At 44.9% G+C, this 24,431-nt stretch overlaps 1 protein-coding gene across 1 annotated transcript; it reads right to left on the bottom strand.

Annotated features, from left to right (window-relative positions):
* Positions 1 to 6,397: 6,397 nt before the first annotated feature.
* On the bottom strand, positions 6,398 to 10,002 carry LOC139005482 (extracellular glycoprotein lacritin-like). Its single transcript, XM_070407715.1, has 5 exons — positions 9,913 to 10,002; positions 8,725 to 8,772; positions 7,454 to 7,546; positions 6,994 to 7,083; positions 6,398 to 6,507 (listed from the first exon to the last, which is right to left on the bottom strand). Exons 1-5 carry the CDS (start codon positions 9,968 to 9,970, stop codon positions 6,464 to 6,466), a joined length of 333 nt encoding a protein of 110 aa, XP_070263816.1. The 5' UTR covers positions 9,971 to 10,002; the 3' UTR covers positions 6,398 to 6,463.
* Positions 10,003 to 24,431: the final 14,429 nt, after the last annotated feature.

The following is a 24,431-nucleotide window of genomic DNA, read 5'->3' as shown; positions in this document are numbered from 1 at the left end:
GCCTGGCCAGCCTGGGTGAGAGGCTGATGACTGTTTGAAGCTGGTCACACCCCCTTAGGGTGGGGGTCCCCACTGGGATGCCTGGAAAGCCTGGGTGAGGGACTGATGGCTGTTTGCAGGCTGGTCAACCCCCTCTCCCCCGAGTGGAGACCTTCACCCCATGGAGGTTTGGCCAGCCTGTGTGAAGGGCTGATGGCTGTTTATAGGTTGGCCACACCCCCTTTAGGTGGAGAGTCCCCACTGGGTTGCCTGGCCAGTCTGGGTGAGGGGCTGATGGCCGTTTTCAGGCTGCCAAGCCCCCCAGCGATGGAAGCTCCCAGCCTCTCCTTTTTTTCTTTTCTTTTCTTTTTTTTATTCTGGGATTTATTTACCTTCTATAAGTGAGACTTTGTTGCCTTCAGTGGAGCTCAGAGCTGGCTGCGGCAGGCGGGAAGCTTGGCTTCCTCCATAACTGGAGCAACCAAACCTCCTGCTCGCTCCAGCTCTGTGGCTGCCGGCCGCCATCTTGGTTGGGTTAATTTGCATATAGTCGCTCTGATTGGCTGGTGGGCATGGCTTAAGGTGTAGCGAAGGTATGGTCAATTTGCATGTTTGTCTTTTATTAGATTCGATATTTTTCTTTCCCATTGACCTTGGCTAGTTTGATACAGTTTGACAGTGATGAAATTAAGCTAGCTTTCTGGTTAGCTTATGTATTCTTTTGACATGTCTTCATTATTATTTGAGCACTTTTTAACTTTACAGTACAACCAGGCATTCCAGGCTCATCATGTACTTTCTCTGTGCTACTCCTGGTATCAGCTATTTCTCCAAGGATCTCTGTTCTTTTATTGGTATTTAGAAATGAAGATATAGCAGCTTCTCGGAATGTCAGTGCTTCCAGGCCTTTCCATTGGTCAAAGATAGGGATTATATATTTGCATGAATGTATGTACATTCATACAAATAAATCATATATATATATCTCACAATAAGTTCGCACTGTTGCCTCTAATTCCAGTCTGGCACCACAGAATTCTAGCTCAGTCACCCTACTCCATATAGACCCCCTTCTCATCCTGCGTGTACTCTGTTACCCCACACAAGGTCAGTACTTGCACCCTCCCCCTTCTCCCGTTCCCAGCACCCCTGGGCAGACACCCTCCTCATCTCTCTCCAATTCCAACACCCTGCTCCACCTTTTCAGCATGCCCCACCTCTGCCCATGCAGAGACCAACTTGCTGGCTCTATCTATTGGCTTTTGCACTGAATCATTAAGGGAAGAAGGGAGGAATCTATTGTTTATAGTTTAGTTTTACTTTGTGACCCAATCTGGGAATGTTTTGCTTTTAATATATGAATTTGTGCTATTTTTACTTATTCATATGAAATGTGCTAGTTTTATCTTCTTAATGCTATTCTTCCATCTTAACAATTTATTATTATTATCATTATTATTATTATTATTTATTTTTTGATATATGAACTGTATTTCATTATTTTCTGTGTAGTTTTTCTGATAATTTAAAGATGTATAGTTTTAATTGTCCTACTGATTCTTGTTTAACCATAATTTCAAATAAGGCACTCAATTCTTTACCATCTGATATTCATGGATTATAGTATGGATTCTTGTCATGATTTCCTTTATAGCTTTATTATTGCATTAGCAGGTGAAAATAGTTTTTGATATTCTATAAAAGTTGTGTAAGTTAGCCTACTTTTATTAACTCCCATTCTCTCCTCTATCCCCATCATTAACATTCTGATTTTTTTGTTACATTTTCATAGTTTATAACATTTACCTTTGCTCTGTAACCATAACTCCTCAGCAATTTTAGCTTTTGTCTTGCATGAAAATGAATTTAGCACTTTCAGCTAATCCTTTTACCTCATTTTATCCATTTATCTCTTGGCTGGCTAGAGTTTATAATCTAATAGGTTTTTTTAAGGGTCATGGGAATGGAATGTCTTGAATTCTTGCATGCTGAAAATATTTGTCACCTTTAGACTGGTAAAATAATTTGAGGAAGTACAAAATGCTTGGGTCTCATTTTCCTTCTTCTAGAGGACTTTGTAAGGATTTCTCTACCCTTTTAGTGTTAGTTTGAAGCCAGCCTGAATATATATATACTAGATGCCCGGTGCACAAATTTGTGTGGGTCTGTGGGATTGGGCCGAAACCAGCTCTCCAACATCCTCCAAGGGGTCCCAGATTGTGAGAGAATGCAGACCAGGCAGAGGGACCCCACCTGTGCATGATTGGGGCTAGGGAGGGACCAGGAGGTTGGCCAGCTGGGGAGAGACTGTGAGAGGGCTCCAGGGTGTGTCTGGCCCATCTCGCACAGTCCCGATTGGCTGGACTCCAGCAGTAAACTAACCTACGGGTCTGAGTGTCTGCCCCCTGGTGGTAAGTGCATGTCATAGCGAGTGGTTGACCGACCTTAGCATATCATTAGCATATTACCCTTTGATTGGTTGAACGGCCTACTGGTCGACCAGATACTTAGCATATTAGGCTTTTATTATATAAGGTTCTTCCCCCTCAGTTCCTCAGTAGCTATGCTGATAGTTTTACCTGAATGCCCAATGATTCTCTTTTTTAAAATTTTAATTTTTTATTATAGTTGAAATGCAATATGATGTTAGTTTCAGGTGTACAACATAGTGATTAAACATTTTTATACCTTACAAAGCGATCACCACAATAAGTCTAGTATCCACCTATCACCGTACATAGTTATATTCCCTGTATTCCCTAGGCTGTACTTTACATCCTGTGACCTATTTTACAACTGGAAGTTTGTACTTAATCTCCTTCCCTCTTTCTAATGATTCTTTTTTTAATTTTGAATATAAGAAATTTTATTAAGCCAGTTCTCAGCATTTGTCTTTTTGAATCTGTTTTTCCTTTCAATCTGTAGATTCCCATTTTTTATTTTATTTTATATTTATTTAAAAATATTTTTATTGATTTCAGAGAGGAAGGAAGAGGGAGAGAGAGATAGAAACATCATTGATGAGAATCATTGATTGGCTGCCTCCTGCATGCCCCCTACTGGGGATTGAGCCTGCAACTGGCCATGTACCCTTGACCAGAATCGAACCTGGGACCCTTCAGTCCCCAGGCCAAGGCTCTATCCACTGAGTCAAACCGGCTAGGGCTCACATTTTTATTATTAATTTTAGTTTGTTTTTTTTTGTGGTAAAATACATATAACATAGAATTTACCATCTAAACCATTTTTAAGTGTACAGTTCAATAGTGTTAAGTACATTTATGTTGTTGCACAACCAATCTCCAGAACTTTTTTCAACTTGCAAAACTGAAACTCTTCATCCATCAAACAACTCCCCATTTTCCCCTTACCCCAGCCAGATTCAAATTTTCTTTTATTTTTAAGGAACACTTTAATTATGTCTTTAATTCTGCTTTTCTTTTCTAGGTGCACAGTTCTCTTTCTCAGGAGCAGTCTCATACATGTGGTGGATCTAGTTACAAACAAGGTGTCTTTGATTTTGTTCCTCTCAGTATATCATACACTTTAGAGAAGTTGTATTTGTCTGCTCTCCTCATGAGCTGTCATCATGGGACACTGTGTCAGCATCTTCCCTCAATTTGGTTCCAGTTTCACTGGACTTGGCAGAAGTTCTTCATAGAAAGTGCTGTTTGGGCCCAGCTGGTGTGACTCAGTGGCTGAGCATTGACCTATGGACCAGGAGGTCATGGCTTGATTCCCAGTCAGGGCACATGCCAGGGTTGCAGGCTTCATCCCCAGTCTGGGGTGTGCAGGAGGTGGCCAATCAATGATTCTCTCTCATCATTGATGTTTCTATTTCTCCCTTCCTCTCCCTTCCTCTCTGAAATCAATAAAAAAAATATTTTTTCAAAAGGAAAGTATTATTTGAGGTTGTAAGTCCTCTCCATTTTCATTCAAAATGGAATTTATAGATCTGTATTCATTTTTCTTGTGGTAAATCAATTCAATTGGTTTCAGACATAAGATGTTGGTGGATATATCTTTATTCCTTCTCATTATATTTGGAATTGTGTTATTGAGTGTTTCTCTTATTAACTTGTATATAATTTAATTAGAACACTGATTTTCAGCTCATGGAACATATAAACTAATTACTCAAATTCTTCAGCATAGCAAAAATATATATTTGTCAATCTGACAAAAAAAAGAGATATATTTTGATTCATTCACACTAGATGGCTGTTGTTGTGCTGGCCATTGTTATTTTTTTTTATTTGACAATTTAAGGGAAAAGAGGTTAGTGCTCCTGAATAAATAGTCAGGTATCGCATTTTTAAAAATTTTTGTGGCATACCAGTTGAAAATCAATGATTTAGAATATCACTCATAGCTGAACATCAAACCTCCATAAACTTAGAACTTAGGAAAACAATTGCAAACCCAGAAATAATCCTTTTAAAATTGTTTATTATTTCTTGTAATTTCATGAAATTGGAGGTGGGAAGGGGTGTGGAAAGCTGTGCCTGGCCTTTTAGCTGGACACAGATGCGTTTGTATGTGTCCTGAGTGGTTTGTGTCAGAGAGACCACCTTCTGTTCCCCACACCCCAACAAAGGTAACGTGTTAAAGTAACATCCACAAGGGGAAGCTGCCTATGCCTTTTTTCCTTGTTGGTCTGCTAGGGCCTTTGGACTGCTCCTGTTGTCTGAGGGGATGAAAGATTTCACTGGGCCTGTGGTCTTCTCTGAAACAGTATCTGGGAAACTGCTTCCCCTTTATCAGGCTTTGTCATGGTCACTGTACCTTCCAAAGCACAGAGATTTGGGTGCGAGATGGTTAAAGTTTTCTTTCCTTTGAAGGAGGAGGACGTGGGGTGTGTTGGAGTGCTGGAAGGCAGATATCACCAGAGCCTGGGTGGGTACTGTCAGTGGGGAGGATGGGAGAAGTGTTGTGAACAGGTATGGGCCAGAGTGGACGGTGCCTACATGAATCTCCATCGTTCAATACACAAGCCATTTGTGAAGTAAGCATCTATTATCCATTGAGTATCAGGATATTGAGATGGATCACACATAGACTTGGTTCTGAAGAGTTATATATCTGGTAAAGAGGTAGCACAAGTGGAGACATTAATTTCACAGGATGAGAATGGAGAGGTGGGTGGAAGTGGTGTAATACTTTCAATAATAAAGATAAATTAAAAAACATACTGAAATAAAAGAATTAAACACTGAGAAATAAATTTAACCAAAGAGATCTGTGCAGTAAAAACGAAAAGACATATATATCAATATAATGGACTATTATTCAGCCACGAGAAAAAGGGAAATCCTGCTATTTGCAACAACATGGGTAGAGCTGGAGGATATTGTGCTAAGAGAAATATGTCAGAGTAAGACAAATACTTTATGATCTCATTTATATGTGGAATCTAAAAAACCCAAACTCATGGAAACAAAGTAGATTGGCGGTTGCCAGGGCTTAGGAGGTGGGGGAACTGGGTGATGGTGGCCAAAGGCTGTGACCTTCCAGTTATAAGAAGAACCAGTAGCCTGCTGAGATGTTGAATATGGGCATAGGGGTGTGTGTTAGTTTCCTACCATAAACTGGATGACTCAAAACAACATAAATTTATTGTTGCTTAGCTTTGAAGGCTAAAAGTTCAAAATCAAGGTGTCAACAGGGCCGTGCTCTCTCTGAAACCTGTAGGGAAGAACCCTTCTCTACCTCTTCTTGTTCCTGGTGTTGGCATCACACCAGTCCCTGCCTCCTTGGTCACATGGCCATCTATCCTTGTGTGTCTTTACATAATCTTCCCTCTGTGTGTGTCTGTGTCTCAATTTCTCTCTCTCTCTCTCTCTCTCTCTCTCTCTCTCAGGAGATCAATTTTATTGATTTATAAAGAGAGAGGAAGGAGAAGGGAGAAACATTAATGTGAAAGTGACACATCAATCGGCTGCCTCCTGCACACTCTCATCAGTGCACAGGACGTTGCCCAACCCACTGAGCCACACTGTTCAGGCTTAGTAAATTAATTGGCCCCATGTGGAAATTGTGAGTGGGAGGCAGGAGGGATGCATTTTTTACTAATGCCACAAGGAAGTGGCTTTTGTAGCAATAACTCAGGATTTGACTATTTTCAGGATGGCAAATCCTAGCTCTTTGGAGGTTGATTTAATTTTTGGAAATGCTCAAATGTCACTAGGAGCCCTGTGTGAAGAAGAAGGAGGAGGCAGACCGAACTGAGTGGCATTTGGAGCAGGAGGCCCAGCACATGTGGCTGTGGCTCAGTGTGACTAAAAGGGCTTGTTAGAGGCAGTGTCCTGAAAGTGGGCTGTTCCCGGCTCAGGGTATGGGCTCCAGGCAGGGCTTTCCTCCCTCCCCCTCAGGCCCACCCTACAGAACACAGGCACACAACAAGTTGAATGCTTTCAATTTAATTGCTCTGAGCCGTACACATGATTAAGGCGTTAAGTTCCCAGATCCCATTCTTTACAGCTTCTCAAGGGAAAAAACTGCTTGGATCCAATATCTTCTTCAGTCCGTCTGGAAGAAAGCAGAGAATGCAAATGAGGCTTGAAGGGCCGAAAGCACTACCCACCCAATCCATCCTCAACTCAATCTTCTTTCCAACCTCACTGCACCCCTGAGGGCCTGACCCAGAAGTCAGAGGGAGGGAGGTTAGATTCACTGGAGGCCAAATGATGAGCCCTATCCCCCAACCTGGGCAGGAGTGAGAGGAAGAGAAATGAGCAAGCAGACTGCAGTGGAAGGTTGGGGGTAGGACCCCAGGGCATCTGGTATCAGACAACCATGCATTTTTAAAGTGGATGAGAAATTTGAGCCATTTGAAGGCACAAATGAAGGAAATTTCTATGGAGAGGGGCTCAGGTAGTCCCAGATCTCCTGTGTAGGGTGGTGGTGAGGGCATGGTCTTTCCCACCTCCCCAGTTGGCTCGTGGCTGGTGGCTGGTGGCTGGTGGCTGGTGAGAACTCCTGTTCCCACAAGGCTTTGCCGTAGGATGCACTTACCTTTAGCCTTTTGAATTCTTTCATCCACCTTTTTTTTTTCTCTTGCAATGACATCTTTTAGGTCCGATCTACCTTTCTCTATCACGGATTCTAATTTTGGAACAGAAGAATCACATCAGCAGAAAAGCCATGTCATTTAAAGAGAGTTCCCACCTCTTCCTCTCTTCCCCCATTATCCTTGTATAAATTCCTAAAGTGCAGAAGTTTTGCTGAGGGGCCCAGCTTCTCTCTCATAGGAAGTGAGTGGGCCAGGAGAGAAACCATGTATAGTGCAGGCAGCAAAATCTACTATTGCAGAGACTCTGTGTTTGGGTGCAGTGTTCACCTCATTTGTGCTTTGTGTTCAAGTGAATGAATGAATGTCTGCTTCTTCTGGGCTTGTCTTTGTGCACAGAGGCATCATGTAGACTTGCTGCCAGAATTTCTTTGGGTTGTATCTGTTACAGAGACAGAGACTTACCCAGGAGATTTTTTCTTTGCTTGGTGGTTGGCTCCTGGGCTGCCGCCGAAGTCTGGGCTGCTATGGTTGTCTCTTGGGGTGCATCAGATTGCACTGGAGTTACAAACACACAGATTTGTTGATTTTAGCAAAGTCAAGTGTGCTTTTTTTCCTTAGGCATGGGTGGCAGAGCCTCAGATACCTAATATGTGCTAGGTGCCAGGATACAGAAATGATATGGCATAAACTCTCCCTTGTAAGAGAGAAATGGGATTTCTACACACTATGTGCTCATTATAGATGAGTGTTTGTCTCTCCCCCCGCACTCCCCACCCTGCCCCAATGCATCTGGTGAAATCTTAACTTCCAACAGAATGGTATCAGGAGGTGGGGCCTTGGGGAGGTAATTCGGTCATGAGGTGAAGCCCTCATGAATGACATTAGTGCCCTTGTAGAAGGGACCACAGAGAGCTCTCTCCCCTTCTTTCCACCATGTGAGGATACGATGAAAAGTTGGCAGCCTTCAAAGCGGGAGAGGGTCCTCACCAGAACCTGACCATGCAGACACCCTGGTCTCAGATGTGTAGCCTCCAGGACCATGGGAAATACCTTTCTGCTGTGTAAGCCAGTCTATGGTTGCTTGTTGTAGCCCGCCCGAATGAACTAAGACAGAGCCTCTCGGGAGATGGGCAGGCTGGGCACTTGTTCTGGGCAGGGTTGGGTAGGAATTGGGAGAGGAGTGTGGGGGCAATCAGGGAGCATGGGAGAGAGAAGCTGGGTGTTGAATGCAGGATTTTGGCAGGGAGGTTGTTCTAAAGGGGCTTCCTTGGGGGCAGGAAGTGAGTCAGCAAGAGCTCTGGGGAAGGCATGTGTGGGACAGGTGGGCGGAATGCAAAGAAGTGAAATTTAGCAGATATGGGTGGTACATGAGGGAGAGGCATGGGAAAGAGGGTTGGAAATGGGGTCTGAGGCCAGATAGTGGGCACCTTGCAAAGGAGCTGGGAGTCACGAAAGCTGTTTACAGGTAAAGGTCTGCATACTGCCTGGGACATTGTCCTTATTATTTTACCTTATCGTTTTCTCCCTTTTATTCACAAAAGCCTTTTCCCCATTAACCTTGCCTGTATGAGTTCTCCTGCTTCTTCCCTGCACCTGTCCCACCCCAATCCATGCTCTTCTATTACCACCAAGATCAGGACCCAGTCTCCTCTCCCTGAATTCCTCCCCCAGCCTCCACTGATATCCCAGCTGTTCGACCCTCCCAGGGCAGGGACCAGAGGGAGAGAACTCACAGCTCGCAGGGTCCTCAGTAGGTTGTGCAGGACCAGCGGTGGTATCTTCTGTAACCGAGAAGAGAGACAATTATGAGGACTGAACCTGATCCACACCAGAGCCATCCTCCCTCGCATCCCCAATCCTGAGCTCTCAGGAACGATTGTGGACACAGGGGGGCAGATTTCACTGTTGGCTGAACAGGTCCTTCTGCCACACCAGTGGGTCCATCAGAGCATTCTTTCTGATGTTTAACTCCCCCTGCAGTTTTTTGAAGCAGGTTCTCCTCAGAAAAGTGGGATATTTCTCTGAAAACTGCCCTCCTCCTGTACCTCTAGCTTGTGAGGTGCCCTAAGCTAGTGTCAGGAAGCCAGCCATGGCCTGTGGTGGTGAAGGTTGGTGCAGAGGCCCTTGGATCATGCTCAAGTGGTTTATGGGATAGGACTCCAGCTCTAATTCCACGTATTCTTTCAACACAATGTTTATGCAAAGCTCTCTGCTAAGTGAAGGGGGTTCTATGATGAAGAAGAGCTAACATTCTAACGTAATTATTTATTTCCAGGTGAGATGGTGCAATATGGGCAAATGAGGTCTAATTGATCCTTCATACATTTTTTTTTTGAGGAAGACTTTCTTGAAGAATTCATACCTAAAGTGAGATTTCAGAGATGAAAAAGCACCTGGTTGGTTGATATCCAGAGTTGGCTGGGGAAGGGGATAGGCAGAAGGAAGAGCAAGAAGGAAGGTCCCAAATTTTGAGGAGTGGCAGGCTTGTCCTGGCCCAAATAGCTCTTTTGTGCAATTGGAAAAGGCATCCTGAGAGATAGCCATGGGCAGGTCACACTGTTCTGCAAGTGGAACATGGGCTCCATCACCTTCTCTGCCTGGTACCCTTGTGCATGGGACAACCTGCTCAGCTATATTCAGTGGCCCAGAGGCCCTGCAATAAGGCCAGTGTGACCATTATAGGGGGTGAAGGAGGATGTGTGAGGAGATGGCCAGAGGTTTCCTGCCCCTCCACCCACCAGCAGTGAGGTAAATAAGCCACATGTGGAGAATTGGGGGGGGGGGGGCGGGGGCAGAAGTCACTTGCAGAGGGCAGAGAAGCCAGCACAGCACTGGGAGAGAAAGAGAGGAATAAAGGCAGGAGCTATGGCTTCCCTGGATTGTGAGGGCTTTGGTGGGTGCAGGGGGAGGGCCATACTCACGGGCACAGACCAGGGCCCCAGCCAGAGCTGCCAGAAGGAGAAGAGCTGTGAATCTCATGGTTGATGCTCAGGAGTGAGTATCACCACAGAATCCTCAGAGGGTCCCAAATACAGTGCTGGGACTGCTGGGCCTTTTAAGGACATCAAGAGCCAATGGAAAACAAACTAGAAGGGGTGTGTCTTCCTCCTCCTCCTTCCCTTCTTCCCCAGATTGTCACCTGCTAAATCAACAAGGATGAGCTGGAGCTGGCAGATACCTGGCACCAACCTTCTCTTCCTTCTCACCCCACCCACCCTCTGAGTTCACATCTCTGGGATTTCAGGGACTGGAAGTAGGAGGTTTGGTTTGGGGAGATTTTAAAATGTGTCTGTTGAGGGTACTGGTGGGACTCTTAGTCCTGGCATCTCTCCTGGAGGAGGCTGGGGGCTTGGGAGACCGCATTGCCCACCTCTTGCCTAGATCTCCACTGGACTCAGTGCAGGGGCTTGAAGGTTTCTCCCGGCTAAGTGAGCCCTGTTCCCTGGGGATGCCGCACTCAGAACACACTTGGGGACTGAGTTCATGGCTCCCTTATCCTCTTGAGAACATGGCTTTGAAAGCACTGGTGCCTTCTCTGGAGTTGTCCTCTGTTCTTGCCCTTAATCCCATAGGAAGAATTCCCCCAGCCCCACATGGGCCCCTGTCAGTCTCTATGCTCAGGTCCAAGCAATGGGATCCCACATTTCTGAGAGGATCTCCTGGTTAAAGAAGCTGGTCGTTCACTGAAGTTGGACTTTGGCTCTCCCTTCCAGTAGGGAGCTGACTCACAGTCAGAAAAGTAGGTAATTCTCTTTGACTTGGGAATTCTTCTTGCCCTGAGTTGGTAACCAAGAAGCCTGGATTTTGAGTTCTGGCTTTGTCATATACATGAGACAGTGAACTGTCATATGCTGAAAAACTTTAGGATTTTCATTTGTCACCGAGGAGTTATGGCTCCTGTACAGGAGAATGGTGAGATAACATATGGCAAAGCATTTTATAGACAATACATTTCTATGGAGATGTGTGGGATACTTGAACTTTGAAAGGGTTCATCTTTCTGGGTGGGTTTGATTCAGGCTGGTGCTAAGTGCTAAATCGAATGGGGCTGAGGAGAAACAAGAGCCACTTGAGGAACTGACAGGTGGAGAATAAGGTGCTGGATACCAAATTGTGATTTTCCATTAGCTGGGTGTTTGTTCTTACCAGGTCGTGGGTGCTCCTGTAGGCTTCCCTGCCTCACAGCTGTTCTGCAGACAGGTGTGGACAAGGGGGTATGAGGGTGTTTGTGGTGGCCGGGTTCAGAGCATTAATCTCCTCAGGAGATAGAGGTGGGACATTACTGGCAGGAGGAGTGAGTTCTTTCAGGCCATTTCACCCATCCTTAACCTCCAGTAAGATAACCATCACATTCAGGCAGCTGATCTGCTCCACACATGGGGTGTGGGACCTGGGTTAAAGTAATTGTACCCCCGCTAACTCCCTTGTGGTTTGATATTTGAAATTTATCGGTATCTAATGGTGGTCAGTAGGTGAAGAAGAGGAATGCATTAAATTAACATAGGGACAGGACTTGGCAATTCACTGCCTACCTGAGGAGGCTTGAAGGTGATGGGGAGGGCTGAGGGACAGGAGAAAGTGCTCTAGGGTGTGTGTGCATGTGTGTGTGTCCATGTATACACTAGAGAAGGAGAAGCTCTGACTCAAGAGCCCAAACAGTCTACCTGAGCACATTAAAGAAGCCAACAGAAGCAAACTATGATATTTGCACAAGTTTTTTTCTAAGAGGAAATTAGAACTCTGGCATCAACATTAGAACTGTCACAGAGCAAGGTCTTTCCAAATGTCACTGCTCATTCTCTTTCCTTTCCTAATCCTCCTCTTTGCTCCAGGCATTAAAAAGGCAGGTATTGACATAAAGGGGGGGGGGGGTGTAAGGCAGGGACACTTGTTCTATAGAAAAATTTCATAACTTTATAACAGGGCCAGTCCAATGTTACCCTAAATTGCAGGGCCTGGGAAAGAATTGGATTCGTATATTAAAGAAAAGAGATGCATCCCATGTATCTGGGTGAGGGACTTTTCTTCCAGAGTGTTTGACCTCCATGATGACTGTCAGTTTGCCCATCTGTCTTTTATCATGTGCTAGTAATTTTCTGTCCATACTACTTTCCTCCCCTTTCTGTCTCAGATCCATTCTCTGGCGATCTCTGCCCTGGTCTGGAAGGATGACCTTTGTGGGCTGTGTCACCTGGGCTTCCTTGCCCTCTAGCCGCTGGTTGAATTTGGTCATGGCAGACAATGGTGGGTGATCAGAGGATGGGAAGAGAGATTGGTCAAGGCATTTGTTCCTCCTGCTACCTCCCTGCTTTGTTATGTGTGGTAGGTAGACTTCTAACATACCCTGAGTAATCCCTATTGTCTAAACTTGGGCTGGATCTAGTGATTTGCTTCTAACAAAAAGAAAATGGCAAAAGTGATGGGATGTCTGTCACTTTTGAGATTAGGTTATAAAACACTGACTGTTGGATGGACCTGGAGAGTATTATGCTAAGTGAAGTAATCCAGTCAGAGAAAGACAACTACCATATGATTTCTCTTATATGTTGAATCTAATGGACAAAACAAATAACCTAGAAACAGATTCACAGATAGTGAGAACAGACTGACAGCTGTCAGAGGGGAGGGGTTTTGGGAGGTGGAGTGAAAAAGGAGAAGAGATTAAGCAACAATAGTATGATAGTTACCAGAGGGAAAGTGGGGTAAGGCAGGTAGAAAAGGGTAAAAGGGGGAATAAATGGTGACGGAAGGACCCTTGACTTTGGGTGGTGAACTACAATACAATATATAGATGATGTATTAAAGAATTGTAAACTTGAAACCTATATAATTTCATTAACCAATATAACCCCAACAAATTCAATTAAAAAAATTTCAAAAGAACTATGACTGTTATCTTGCTTATTCTCTCTCTCTCTCTCTCTCTCTCTCTCTCTCTCTCTTTTTCCCCCCCTCTCTCTTCTCAGCTTGCTTTCCCCAGTGAAGTGAGCTACCCTATGGAGAGGGCCATGTAGTAAGGAACTGATAGCAACCTTAGCCTGAAGCCAGGGAAGGACAGAGGCTCCCCAGTCCAGCAATCTTTGAGGAAGTGAATTCTGCCAACAAGAGTTAATGAACTTGGAAGTGGATCCTCTAGTAACTAACCTTGATGATAACTTCTTGCAGGCTTGTCAGAGATTCTGAGTAGAGGACCCAGCTTGGCTGCACCTGGACTCCTGGCCCACGCAACTGAGAGATAAGAAATGATGCTGTTTGAATAGCACTAGGCTTTGGAATAATTGGTTATTTAGCCACAAACATTTAATACTACATGGCTTGGCAATGGCGGTGTTCCTTTATGACTACAGCTTCTATCTAGTGGCCCTGGTTCCACAGCTCCTTCTCCTAACTTGTCTCAGGGAAAACCATTTCCTCCCTGTGCCACTTCAGTTTTAGAGATGGTAATGGCTTCCTGCTTTGTTAGTCCTTACTTGAACTTCCATATATATATATATTCATTAAAGAACCTTTTTAATAACTCCTCTGAGTGTGTCATTCCTTTTCTTCTAGGGCTCTGACTGATATACTCCACCTCATCTGACCTGTGCTGAACGTCTTTTTCCTGTTCCCCTTCTGTGAAACGCTGTCCTGGTGTAGGAGGGATAGCAGGGATTAAAAATGGAAGAATGACCCAGAGTTCTTGCGGTAGATAGTTCACATATCCAAGACACAGTCATAAGTTGTATCTATAGAACCATCTTATGCTGACTGCTATGGTTCACATGGCTGGTCTCTGCTGATCTCTGTTTGGCTTGCCCAAGCTCTACCATGCTCCCCTGTTGTATTTATTTGTTGAAGGAATTGGTTTAGGTTCTTATGGAGCCTGGCTAGTCCAAAACCTGTAGTTCTAATTTGAAGGCTGTCAGGCTGAAGACCCAGGAAAGGGATGATGTTGTGGTTCAAGTTAAAAGGCCACCTGCTGACAGAATTCCCCCTTCTTCCAGGGAGGTCAGTCCTTTGTTCTATTCAGTCCTTCAACTGATTGGATGAGACCCACTCATATTATGGGGGCAATCTGCTTTACTTAAAGCCCAGTGATTTAAATATTAATCTCACCCCAAAACACCATTAAAGAAATATCCAAAATAATGTTTGACCACATATCTGGGCACTGTGGCCCAGCCAAGTTGAGACATAAGATAAACCATCACAGCCCTGGCCAGTGTTACTCAATGGTTAGACTGTTTGCCCCACACCAAAGGGTTTTGAGTTCAATTCCCAGTCAAGGGCATGCACCTGGGTTGCAGGGTTTATCCCTGGCCTGATCGGGGCACTTGTCAGAGACAACCAATTGATGCATCTCTCTCACATCCATGTTTCTCTCTTTTTTCCTCTCTCCCTTTTCCTCCCTCCCTTCCACTCTCTCTAAAAATCAATGGAAAATATCCTTGGTTGAGGATTAACAAAACAAAAGAAAACATCCTCCCAAACCATCACAGTACCCTTTAATATTTTAATTTTGGAAGGCTAGTGAGCATCAGGGAGGGCCCAGAGAGAAAAAGAAACATTATGTGCAACTTCAGAAAGGCTTTTCCAGACCATAACATGAAGAACTCCTATTTTCTCTTCCTGGTTCACAGGTGAAGTGGTAAGCTCCAGGGAACCACAGAATAAGTCCTCAAAGAACCAAGAACCAGCCCTCCTCCTGTCTGTGGTCTTAGCAATTCTCATGGTCCCCATGTGGTTCTGCCACTTCACTTGGCAATGTCTAGATAGGGACTTGGAGTCAGAGGCCAGAGTTTGGGGATGCAGATTTCAATGCCTATAGGAGTCAGGCAAGTAACAACAGTGAGCCAGGCAGGCCAGGTGTAAGGCTGACAACAGTGCAGGTGCAATGATACATGATCAATGTCCCTCCCTACTGCCAGACATTCCAGTTCTTCAAGGAAAATTAGGTATCTGGATTTCCAGGTGAAATCTCCCGAATTTCTTTCTCATTCTTTTTATACATTTTTTGTAATATTTTTACTTTTTATTTTTAAATATCTTCAGACTTACAGAGAATTTGCAACCCCCACCCCCTTTCTAGATCCACTGGGAACTGGAGTCCCATATGCTAACATTTACTCATGCTTGTGTTATCATTTTCTATCTTTGTCCTTGTCTCTTTCTCTGTTTTTTCCTAAACTTTTTTGAGAATAGAAGCTGAATTTTTAGTAGATATGACAGACAACCCCTTTGGAAATGGATGTACAGCTCTTGCCTGTCTTCATGATGGCAAATCCTGGACCTTGTGTGTTAACATTATCTTTGGAAACAATGGTTTATTGACTAGTCAGGACTTGCTGGATTTTTTTTTTTTTCAGATAGTGCTTCCAAATATGCACTGTCTAATCTCCCTTTCCCATTTTTGATGACACATAAAGCAGATTCCACACTTTAAAAAAATATATAATTTATTGATTTTTTACAGAAGGAAGAGAGAGGGATAGAGAGTTAGAAACATCCATGAGAGAGAAACATCAACAGCTGCCTCCTGCACACCCCCTACTGGGAATGTGCCCGCAACCAAGGTACATGTCCTTGACTGGAATCGAACCTGGGACCCTTCAGTCCGCAGGCCGGCGCTCTATCCACTGAACCAAACCAGTAAGGGCAGATTCCACACTTTTACAGTTCTTTTTGGTTATAAAGAATCCATCTAGTTTAAAACCTTTAAGGGGAGGTGAGACATGACAGGCAGAGATTCTGAGATACCAGTTACTGACGATGTGGGGAGAAGTCCTGATCTCTTTCTGTCCTTGTCTCCATTCATCTGCTCCTATGAGGGCCTCCACTGATGCATGGTATGCTGACCTTCAGGTGGCTGGTGTTCAGTTTTACCTGAGCTCCAGCCATTGCTGTGGAACCCCTCAAAGGTGGCCGTTCCCTTAAGCCCTGTCAGGGACCCACACTTCAACTTTCTCACCAGGTGCCCCCTCCCCTCATCTGGCCTGGAGACCCCATGCAGCCTCTGGGCCCCTGACCCCTCTCCCACATGCATTCATGGAAGCAATGGGAAATCCTGAGTTCTCTTCCTTTCCCTTCCAAAGGCCTCAGGCGATTGAGGTGGGTCTTCTTGTATCTCTTCCATGGACTATCATGGAAAACATCCTGCCTCCAGAAATTTCAGATGACACACACTAGTTTCTTTATTCTTTCTGCCCTGTGGCAGAAGTTGCTACAGGGACATCAACAATCATTCTGATCATCTGTCTGAGAGACATTTAAACAACCCTCGGAGTTAAGTGTGGTCATGAGACTGCGTTCTTGCCAACTGCATGCATCACCTGCTAGTGTAGTCCAGACACACCTCCAATCTGTTGCACGTTTCTTCCCCACATTTGTGGTTGGAATGATGGTGGAGGTGATACAATGACTTTGATGCCGTGTATTGAAGATGTAGAACAATTTCCAGCCTGAATCCCTAAACAACTATATGGAGAAGATGACTACTGTTCCCTTATCCCAAATCTGGTACATCAGAAAGATAGAAACTTTTACTGTCTTAGAGCCACTATACTCCAGGTTATTGTTTATAGTAGTTTAGTCTTTCCGAGTTAACATATTCCTGATGCCTGTGGACATAGGTCGGCTTTAGTCTGGGCAGCTCCTGGTCAGTCTAGGAGTGGTTCTCAACCTTCCTAATGTCGTGACCATTTAATACAGTTCCTCTTGTTGTGGTGACCCCTAATCATAAAATTATTTTCGTTGCTACTTCATAACTGTAATTTTTCTACTGTTATGAATCATAATGTAAATATCTGATATACAAGATGTATTTTCAGGGGTCAGGACCCACAGGTTGAGAACCGCTGGAGAGCAAACATCCCTCTGGGGTGGGTGACTCCAGTCTCTTCTTGGACTGGAACCTCCAATCTAAGAGGGATTCTGATAACCCCTCACTCAACGTGGAGGGTGGGAGAAGCATCTCCTTCCCTTCCTCCATGGGGGCGATCAAGAAAATCCTCTTTGGATTCCCACATAGCCAGTCTCCTCCACAGGGCAGGGAATGGTAGTCCTGAGACTGATTGGGGTAGGGCTGGCTTTTTAAACTCTGTCAGTTTCAGGGTGGAAGTCAGGGTGGTATAAGGTTCCAGGTATCAAAGTTCTCTGTGGAATGTGGGGTACTTTTGCACGGCCTGTGGTATCTGGCTGTGCACTCTAGTGTTAGTGCCAGGGCCATGGAAAAATTCAACAAACAGTGATGCACAGTAAAATGGTATTAGCCCTGTTGACATGGGTGAAGGGATAGCTGTGAATCAACTTTATGTTCTTACCATCCTATGATTTTCCGCCACTCTCTCGGGGACAGAAACAATCCTTGCCAAGGCACCCAAATGCAATCTCTACTTTCCAGCCTGTAGGTGTGTGACACTGCTAACCACTCATCTTTTTAAAGGTTGGGTGCATTCTCTCTCTCTCTCCTTCCCATTCCCTTCCCTTATTCTCTTTATCTCTATTTCCCTCCCCCTTTGACTTACCTTTCCCTGCTCCTTAAACATTCCCCAGTGTTCTTTTCTTAGCCCTTTCCTCCCCTCCACTTACCTACTCTACTGTGTGACTCATTCTTGGAGTTATGCTTATGGCTCCCACGTCTTCATTCCAGCCCCTCCTCTGAACATTAATATCCACCAGCTGCTGGGCAATCATAGGATGTACTGAGTGTATCAAACCCTACAGGTGGAAAACTGGTCTCATCCAGCTTCCCACCTCTCTCATCACCTGCTTATCCTCCTCCACTGTTTTCTCTTCTAACAACACCTGCATTCACCCAGTAATCTACAAAGAGGTGGGAAAGTAGTTTTATATTTCTCCTCCCTGACCACCTATGTTACAAGGAAATGGGGTCTGTCAATCCTCCCTTTGACCTGCCTCTTTATCATTTCCAGGGAGTCTGCCTCAGCTCGAGGCCTGGCCATTTCTTATCTCCACTAAAGAAACAGCCTCAGTAGTGTGGGGGAGGGCTGGGGTTGGGTGGGGACTGGGTGGAGCTGGGTAAAAGAGAAAATTGGGAACTTCGGTAATACTGTCAACCATAGAAAAGAACAGCCTCATCACTGACTTTTCCTCCGACTGCCTCAGCTTTCATCTAGCCACTGTCCAAGTGATTTCTAATGCACAAACTCTGAGCCAGAGCTGACATGTTTTCTCAGGAGCAGGCTCCTATGTGTCCCTTTCATTTCCACCCCTCCTCATTCCCTCGTCTGGACTCTGCCTTGGTCACATCACATTTCTTGCATAGATTTTGTTTTTTCTCTTGCCTTTGTCTCATCACATATTTTCCTCCACATGCACACATGCCTTCCTCGTGATTCCTGGGGTTAGGAAAGAGCTTGCATGTTCCTAAAGGCATGGAGAATCTCTTTGGGGATCCAAGGTGAAGAGGGCTGGCAGCTGGCACTGGGCCTTAAATTCCTAAGTAGTCCATGGCAGGAAGGGCCTTGAGGACAGGTTAAGACTTGGGGAATGTTTGGCTTGTGAGATTTTGGTGCTGCTCTGTTTAACTGGTGGCTTCCCGGAGGGTCTTCAGAAGGAAGGTAAGGAAATTCCCAGTGTCCAGGTTGGGAATAAAGTGGCTAAGAGTTGAGGGTCAGGGGCTGAATTAATTGCATATCAAAAGTGGGTGTAGAGGCCTTTGGTAGGAGAAGCATGGGGGATTCAGGGGAAGGTATGCTGGGGCATCCGTCCTGCAGATATTGGGCACTGGCATCGGAGGGAAGTGTAATGGGGTGTCTGCCCTCATGGAGCTCACAGTTGAGGCTCGGTAATCAAGTTAAATTGAAGAATTTGTTATAAATATGGCCTGTGGTGGGGAGTACCTACAAAAGAAGAAAATGAAGGTTTGAAGTAGTACCGGGATATTGGGAGGGGAGAAGAGGGGAAATGTTAGATGAAATACTCAGGTGTTATGATCAGCAGAGTAGAGAGAGGAAGTGTTTTTTTTTTTTTTTTTTTTCGCTAAAAGTATTACAAAGGGTATTACATAAGTGTCCTTTTTTCCCCCCACCCTTGACAAGCCCCTGCCCTCCCTTACTCCCCAGTGTCTTATGTCCATTAGTTATGGTTATATGGATGCATACAAGTCCTTCAGTTGATCTCTTACTCCCCTCCCTCCTGTCCCCCAACCCTCCCTGGCCTTCCCACTGCAGTCCGACAATCGGTTTGAGGCAGCTCTGCCACTGTATTTATTATTGTTCAAAAGTTTGTAATGGTCTTAATTATCCATGAAAGAGTGAGATCATGTGGTATTTTTCCTTCATTGACTGGCTTGTTTCACTTAGCATAATGCTCTAGAGAGAGGAAGTGTTATCTATGTTCCTGAAGATGTGAAACCAAGGAAGTGAGAGGTCTGATATGGGGAGGGCTTGAACTGGGCGAAGGCTTTCTCTGGACCACAGGGTGTGTGTGTGTGTGTGTGTGTGTGTATGTGTGTTGTGTGTGTGTGTGTGTGATGTGTGGTGTGTGGGTATATGTGTATATGGTATGGTGTGTGTGTGTGTGTGTGTGTGTGTATGTGATATAGTGGTATGTGGTGAGTGATATGTAGTGTGTGTGTCTCTGTGTATAATACGTGTGCTGTGTGGTATGTGTGCTGTGTGCATGGGAGGTGCATGTGGTATACGCTGTAGTGGTATATGTTTTGTGTCTGTGTGTGTGCACGTGGGGGTGTAATTGGTGTGTGTTGTGTGTCTCTGTGTGTGGGTATGATGTGTGTATGTGGATGTACTAGTTATGTACTGTGTGATGTAGTGGTGGCTAGTGTTTCTCTGTGTGTGATGCATGTGCTATGTGGTGTGTGTGTACATGGGGGTGTATGTGGTGTGTGGTGTTGTGGTGCGTGGTGTGTGGTGTTGTGGTGGATGGTATGTGTGTGTGTCTCTGTGTACATGTATGTGGTGTGTGGTGTAGAAGTGTGTGATGTAGTGGTGTGTGGTATGTGTGTGTATGGGGTGTATGTGCTGTATGACTTCACTGGTCTTCTGCAAGCACCCATGGGCACAGTAGTAATGAATTGTTTCCCTGAGCTGGTAGAAGTTTGGTCAAGTGCCCTAGGTATGGCCAGAAGGTAAAGCAGCAGAAGTTTATATGTTCCTGCCAGGAAGATGTCCTCAGAGTCAATGCCCCAGGCTTGAAATAATGTCAAAGCAACACCATGTACCTCTGAAAGGTGAAAGTGGTCAATTATCATTAAGAACCAAGGGTGAGGAATAAGGTGGAGAGAGGCGTGGGCTGAAAAGCTCACTTTGTTACTTCTTCACAGGCTCCCTTTCTTATCCAGCTCCTGAACTGGTTCTAAAAATCAATTTGAAAGGGGAGACAATATGGAGCATTGGACGTCCATTTGGGATGATTTATGGCTTCACAGGGTGACTAGTTTGAAGAATGTGGTGCTTGTTCTGATGGAGAAGTTCTAGTTTATTCGAGATAAATGTGTTCTCTCTTTATTACCATCAAGCTGGGTGTTAGCCAGGTCTTTGGAACACTCAGTACTGTACGTTCTAAATTCCTTTATTCTGATGTACTGGGGAGTTTCGGAGTTTCAGAGCTCAGGAAGTTTCAGGGAGGGAATTAATCTGGCGAGACTTCTAAGACCCAGAGGCCTGTGGTAAGGAGATGGAAGTGAGGGCTTTCAGTGTTGGGGACTTGTTAGTGTAAGTTTGAATGCAGAATTGGGCCAAATGAATTGAGTGGAATTGACTTTGGGAACCCTTAAAATAAGGGAATAAAAGAGATGAGTGGGGCAATTGGTAGAAAGCTAAAATAAGTTACAATGGCATTTTAAACCCCAGGAGAGAATTGTTTTTGGTTGCCAGTCCAGTCCCTGATTCTGGATAATCAGAGCCAGTTCTAAAGTACTGAAGGGGTCCCAGTTGACCTCCAACTCTTGTAACAACCCTTTAATTTCCAGAGGTGCTGGTGGCCAGGCCTGCTGCACAGAGAGCCAATTTCTTCATGGAGAGTACTAGGACAAGAAAGAATTTTATGTTCTTGCTACTTCATGTGAATCTGGATGTTGAGGAAAGGAGTTTCCAGTGAGGGTTGCAGGAGGCAACTGGTCCTGTTCTTTGCTGGGAGGCCACTGTCCTAAAATACCCCGAATTGGGCACATGTCCTGGCTCCCTCTGGTCCTCTGGTTTTCTCCTGGGTAGAATTTCAACCTCTTCCCTGCTTCCTGTTCTGAGTTAATGACAAGGAAGGAGGCTGCTGGGTAAGTGGGAACATTTAACCTCCTTAGAGACCTAGAGACACTGAAGGGGGAGGGTCTTAGGGAGAAGTCATTCCATCTACAGCGGGGCCTTGACTTAGAAGTGTCCCGACTAACGAGTTTTTTGCGATACAAGCGGTCTCTGGGCCGATTTTTTGCTTTGAGTTGCTAGCTAAAATTCGGGTTATGAGCCAGCTTCAGATACCCCACCGCTAGCTGGCACAGCGAACGTCACAGTGAATGCCACAACATCAGCCCAGCATCACGTGTCTCACTCGTTCACTTTAATGATTTGACATATGAGTAATTTGAATTATGAGCTCTGTCACGAAACGAATTAAACTCGTAAGTCAAGGCCCCACTCTACTAGTATATCCATCAGACTGGCAGAGAGAAGGAAAGCACATGAACCAGGTTGAGGGTATAAAGGAGAGGGCTAGAGTCATTCCTTCCCTTCTAGGGGTGGGGAAACTTTTTGACTCGAGGGCCACAATGGGTTCTTAAACTGGACCGCAGAGCCGGAACAAAAGCATGGATGGAGTGTTTGTGTGAACTAATATAAATTCAAAGTAAACATCATTACATAAAAGGGTACGGTTTTTTTTTTTTTTTATAGTTTTATTCATTTCAAAATGGGCCAGATCCAGCCCGCGGGCCGTAGTTTGCCCACGGATGCCTTAGACTCTGCCATATACTGCAAATGTGTAATTCTTGTTGTATCATCTGTTGTCTGTTTCATGCACTTGTAGTTCAACTTTCTCAATGTGGGCACAGGAAAGGAAGTTTCTAGCTCTATCTGCTTTCTCAAATACTTATTTTTATACCCAACAAACTGACTTGACACCCCTACCGCTGGGAGAACTCCAACTCCCTTGTGTATGTGGATTCCCAGGTGCTTACCTTTTGATCATTTTTTCCTTGTGATTTCCTCTGCCTGCCAAAGCTGTCAGCATCAATTTATGTTTTGATTTCTTGAGCTCTCCTCTGTGCCCTGAACCTCCCCAAATGTGGGACACAGCCCCTTTCTCTGAATTTCTCTGAGTACCACCAACATAAGGTTTTTGTCTTTGCTGAAAGTTTGGGATTAAATTCCAGAACAAAAACAAGTTAATAGTGAATACTAATCATTCATGTCCCAAATATCATTGGTCCTCACTACCAAAGGAACCTTCATAGTAACTCTGGCACCTTAGGCCTTATCTCTCCTATGCCATTCTCTTTACCCTGGTACCCTTTATCCATTTATCTAACCGTATTCTTCATTTGTTCTCAATAAATGTTTATTGAGTGCATACCATGTGCCAGACATTGCTCTGGTCACTGATTGGTTTAAATAGTTTAGTTCTCTTTGACTCCTACCACTCAGGGAAACCGCTCTACCTCTACTGAGAAAAAAATCTGACAACTACTTAAAAAATGTTTTGGTTTTAGACAGAGAGAGGAATTGAGAGGGAGAGAGTGAGCAAGAGAAATATCAATGTGAGAGGTGAGAAAGAAACATTGAATGGTTGCCTCCTGCAAGAACCTTGACCAGGGAGTGAACCTGAAACCTGGGCATGTGCCCTTACTGGGAATCAAACCGGCAACATTTTGGTGCATGGGATCGTGCTCAACCGATCACACCTGCCAGGGCCTGGCAACCATTTCTGACCAAGTGTGCACATCACATACCACCTTAGCCAGAGAATTTCGTCTCCTGTGATAAACCACAGCTCAGTCAAGCATCATCCCTTTGTACTGTGAGTTGCTGATTCCTCAGTGAAAAGAAACGTACCTTTGACATTATAATACCAATCGCTGCAGATGATATAACGACCTTTGCTGATATGATAGTCAGGTGAGGAACTGCTCTTTTTCTACCAATAAATAAGGAACAGACCAACTGTGATTTTGCTATTGTCCTTTACCTTCTGTGTGTCTTATTCAGAGAGCCCAGTTATTCTAAAGGTATTCCCTGCAGACACTGGAAATAAAAATACTTTCTTTGAAATGTTCACATTTGCCTCTGAGTTTTGTTTTGATATCACCCAAATGTTCTTTCTTTTGACATTACCTGAAACTCACTGAACTATTGTCTTCAGCACAAAACCATGTATACCTGGATAAATCAGGCCATTACTTTGGAGGGCAGGAGGTCTGGAGCCGTTGTTTTTGTCATAAGTTATTCTATCATAAGAATGATGCAGGAGATTAAAAATGGCGGCAGAGTTAGAGGATGCTGCATGGTCATGCTCCCAGGAACAAGCTGGAATTACAATTGAAATATGAGAAGGTTTCCTGAATAATCAACAGAAAACTCACAGGTGAGAACCCTGATACCCAAGGACTGAAGGTGGAGCTGCCATAGAGACTGGTAGGAGAGGCAGAGACGTGATCCACAGAGTGGAACTGAAGTCCCAGAGAGATATCTCAGCTGGTGGTGGAGAGGGGGGAGGTGCCACTGAGAATTCTGGGATCTAATCCCTGAGCTGGGCTCCCCAGCAGAGAGCACCAAACTGAGGAAGGTATCCACATAACATAAAGCTGTGAAAAGCAGTGGGGTGCTGTCTGCCAGGGAGTGGCAGCTGAACATTCAGGCACCCTCTTAAAGGGCCAAGGCACAAACATTCCCTGTGGAGCCACCCACCTTGTGCTCTAGCAGAGGGAGGGTGAAGTGGACTGGAGCTGTGAGAGCAGAAGCCAGCACTGGGGACTCAGGGGACAGAGCTCAGAAGGCAGACATCCCAAGTCTCCTTGGCTCAGTAATTCCCTCACACAGCCACATAGACATCTGCCTTGCCTGGGGGCATAGACATCTGCCTTTCCTAGGGGGACAGTTGACACACCCTATAGAAAACACCTTGCCCTGAGGCTGCTTAAGAGATTAAATGTAACAATTCGAAGGAGTACTAGCTGCTTGTGTAGCCCGACCCATCCAAGGAACAGCAGCCACTTGATCACCACACCCTCTGCAGCAGCTGTGTGTGAAGCTTCCCCCACCAGCCAGAGGAGCCACCACAACTGTGAACAGCACCCAGCAGAGGAGCTGCTACCAACTGAAGAGCAGCTGCTATCACAACCGCCCGAGAAGCAATTGCAGCTCGAGAAGCCACAGCCACCCAAGGACCAGCCACTGAATGACTCAACATCTAGATATGGTGGTATGATCAAACATGGGTAGACAAAGAAACCCCAAAGGAAAGAAAAGGATGACTCGCCAGAAAAGCAGCTAAG

Source organism: Myotis yumanensis, unplaced genomic scaffold (genome assembly GCF_028538775.1).
Source record: "Myotis yumanensis isolate MYYU_CA2020_CCGP unplaced genomic scaffold, mMyoYum1.0.hap1 SCAF_3, whole genome shotgun sequence".
NCBI lineage: Eukaryota > Metazoa > Chordata > Mammalia > Chiroptera > Vespertilionidae > Myotis > Myotis yumanensis.
The sequence above is the reverse complement of the archived record's forward strand: the minus strand, read 5'-3'. Positions and strand labels throughout refer to the sequence as shown.

What these genes read in the sequence shown, in the direction of transcription:
- LOC139005482 (XM_070407715.1), bottom strand. Translation starts at nt 9,970, where the DNA reads ATGAGATTCACAGCTCTTCTCCTTCTGGCAGCTCTGGCTGGGGCCCTG. An exon ending in TGGGGCCCTGGTCTGTGCCC is followed by an intron (nt 8,773 to 9,912) that starts GTGAGTATGGCC and finishes TCTCGGTTACAG; the next exon opens with AAGATACCACCGCTGGTCCT. An exon ending in TACTGAGGACCCTGCGAGCT is followed by an intron (nt 7,547 to 8,724) that starts GTGAGTTCTCTC and finishes TTGTAACTCCAG; the next exon opens with TGCAATCTGATGCACCCCAA.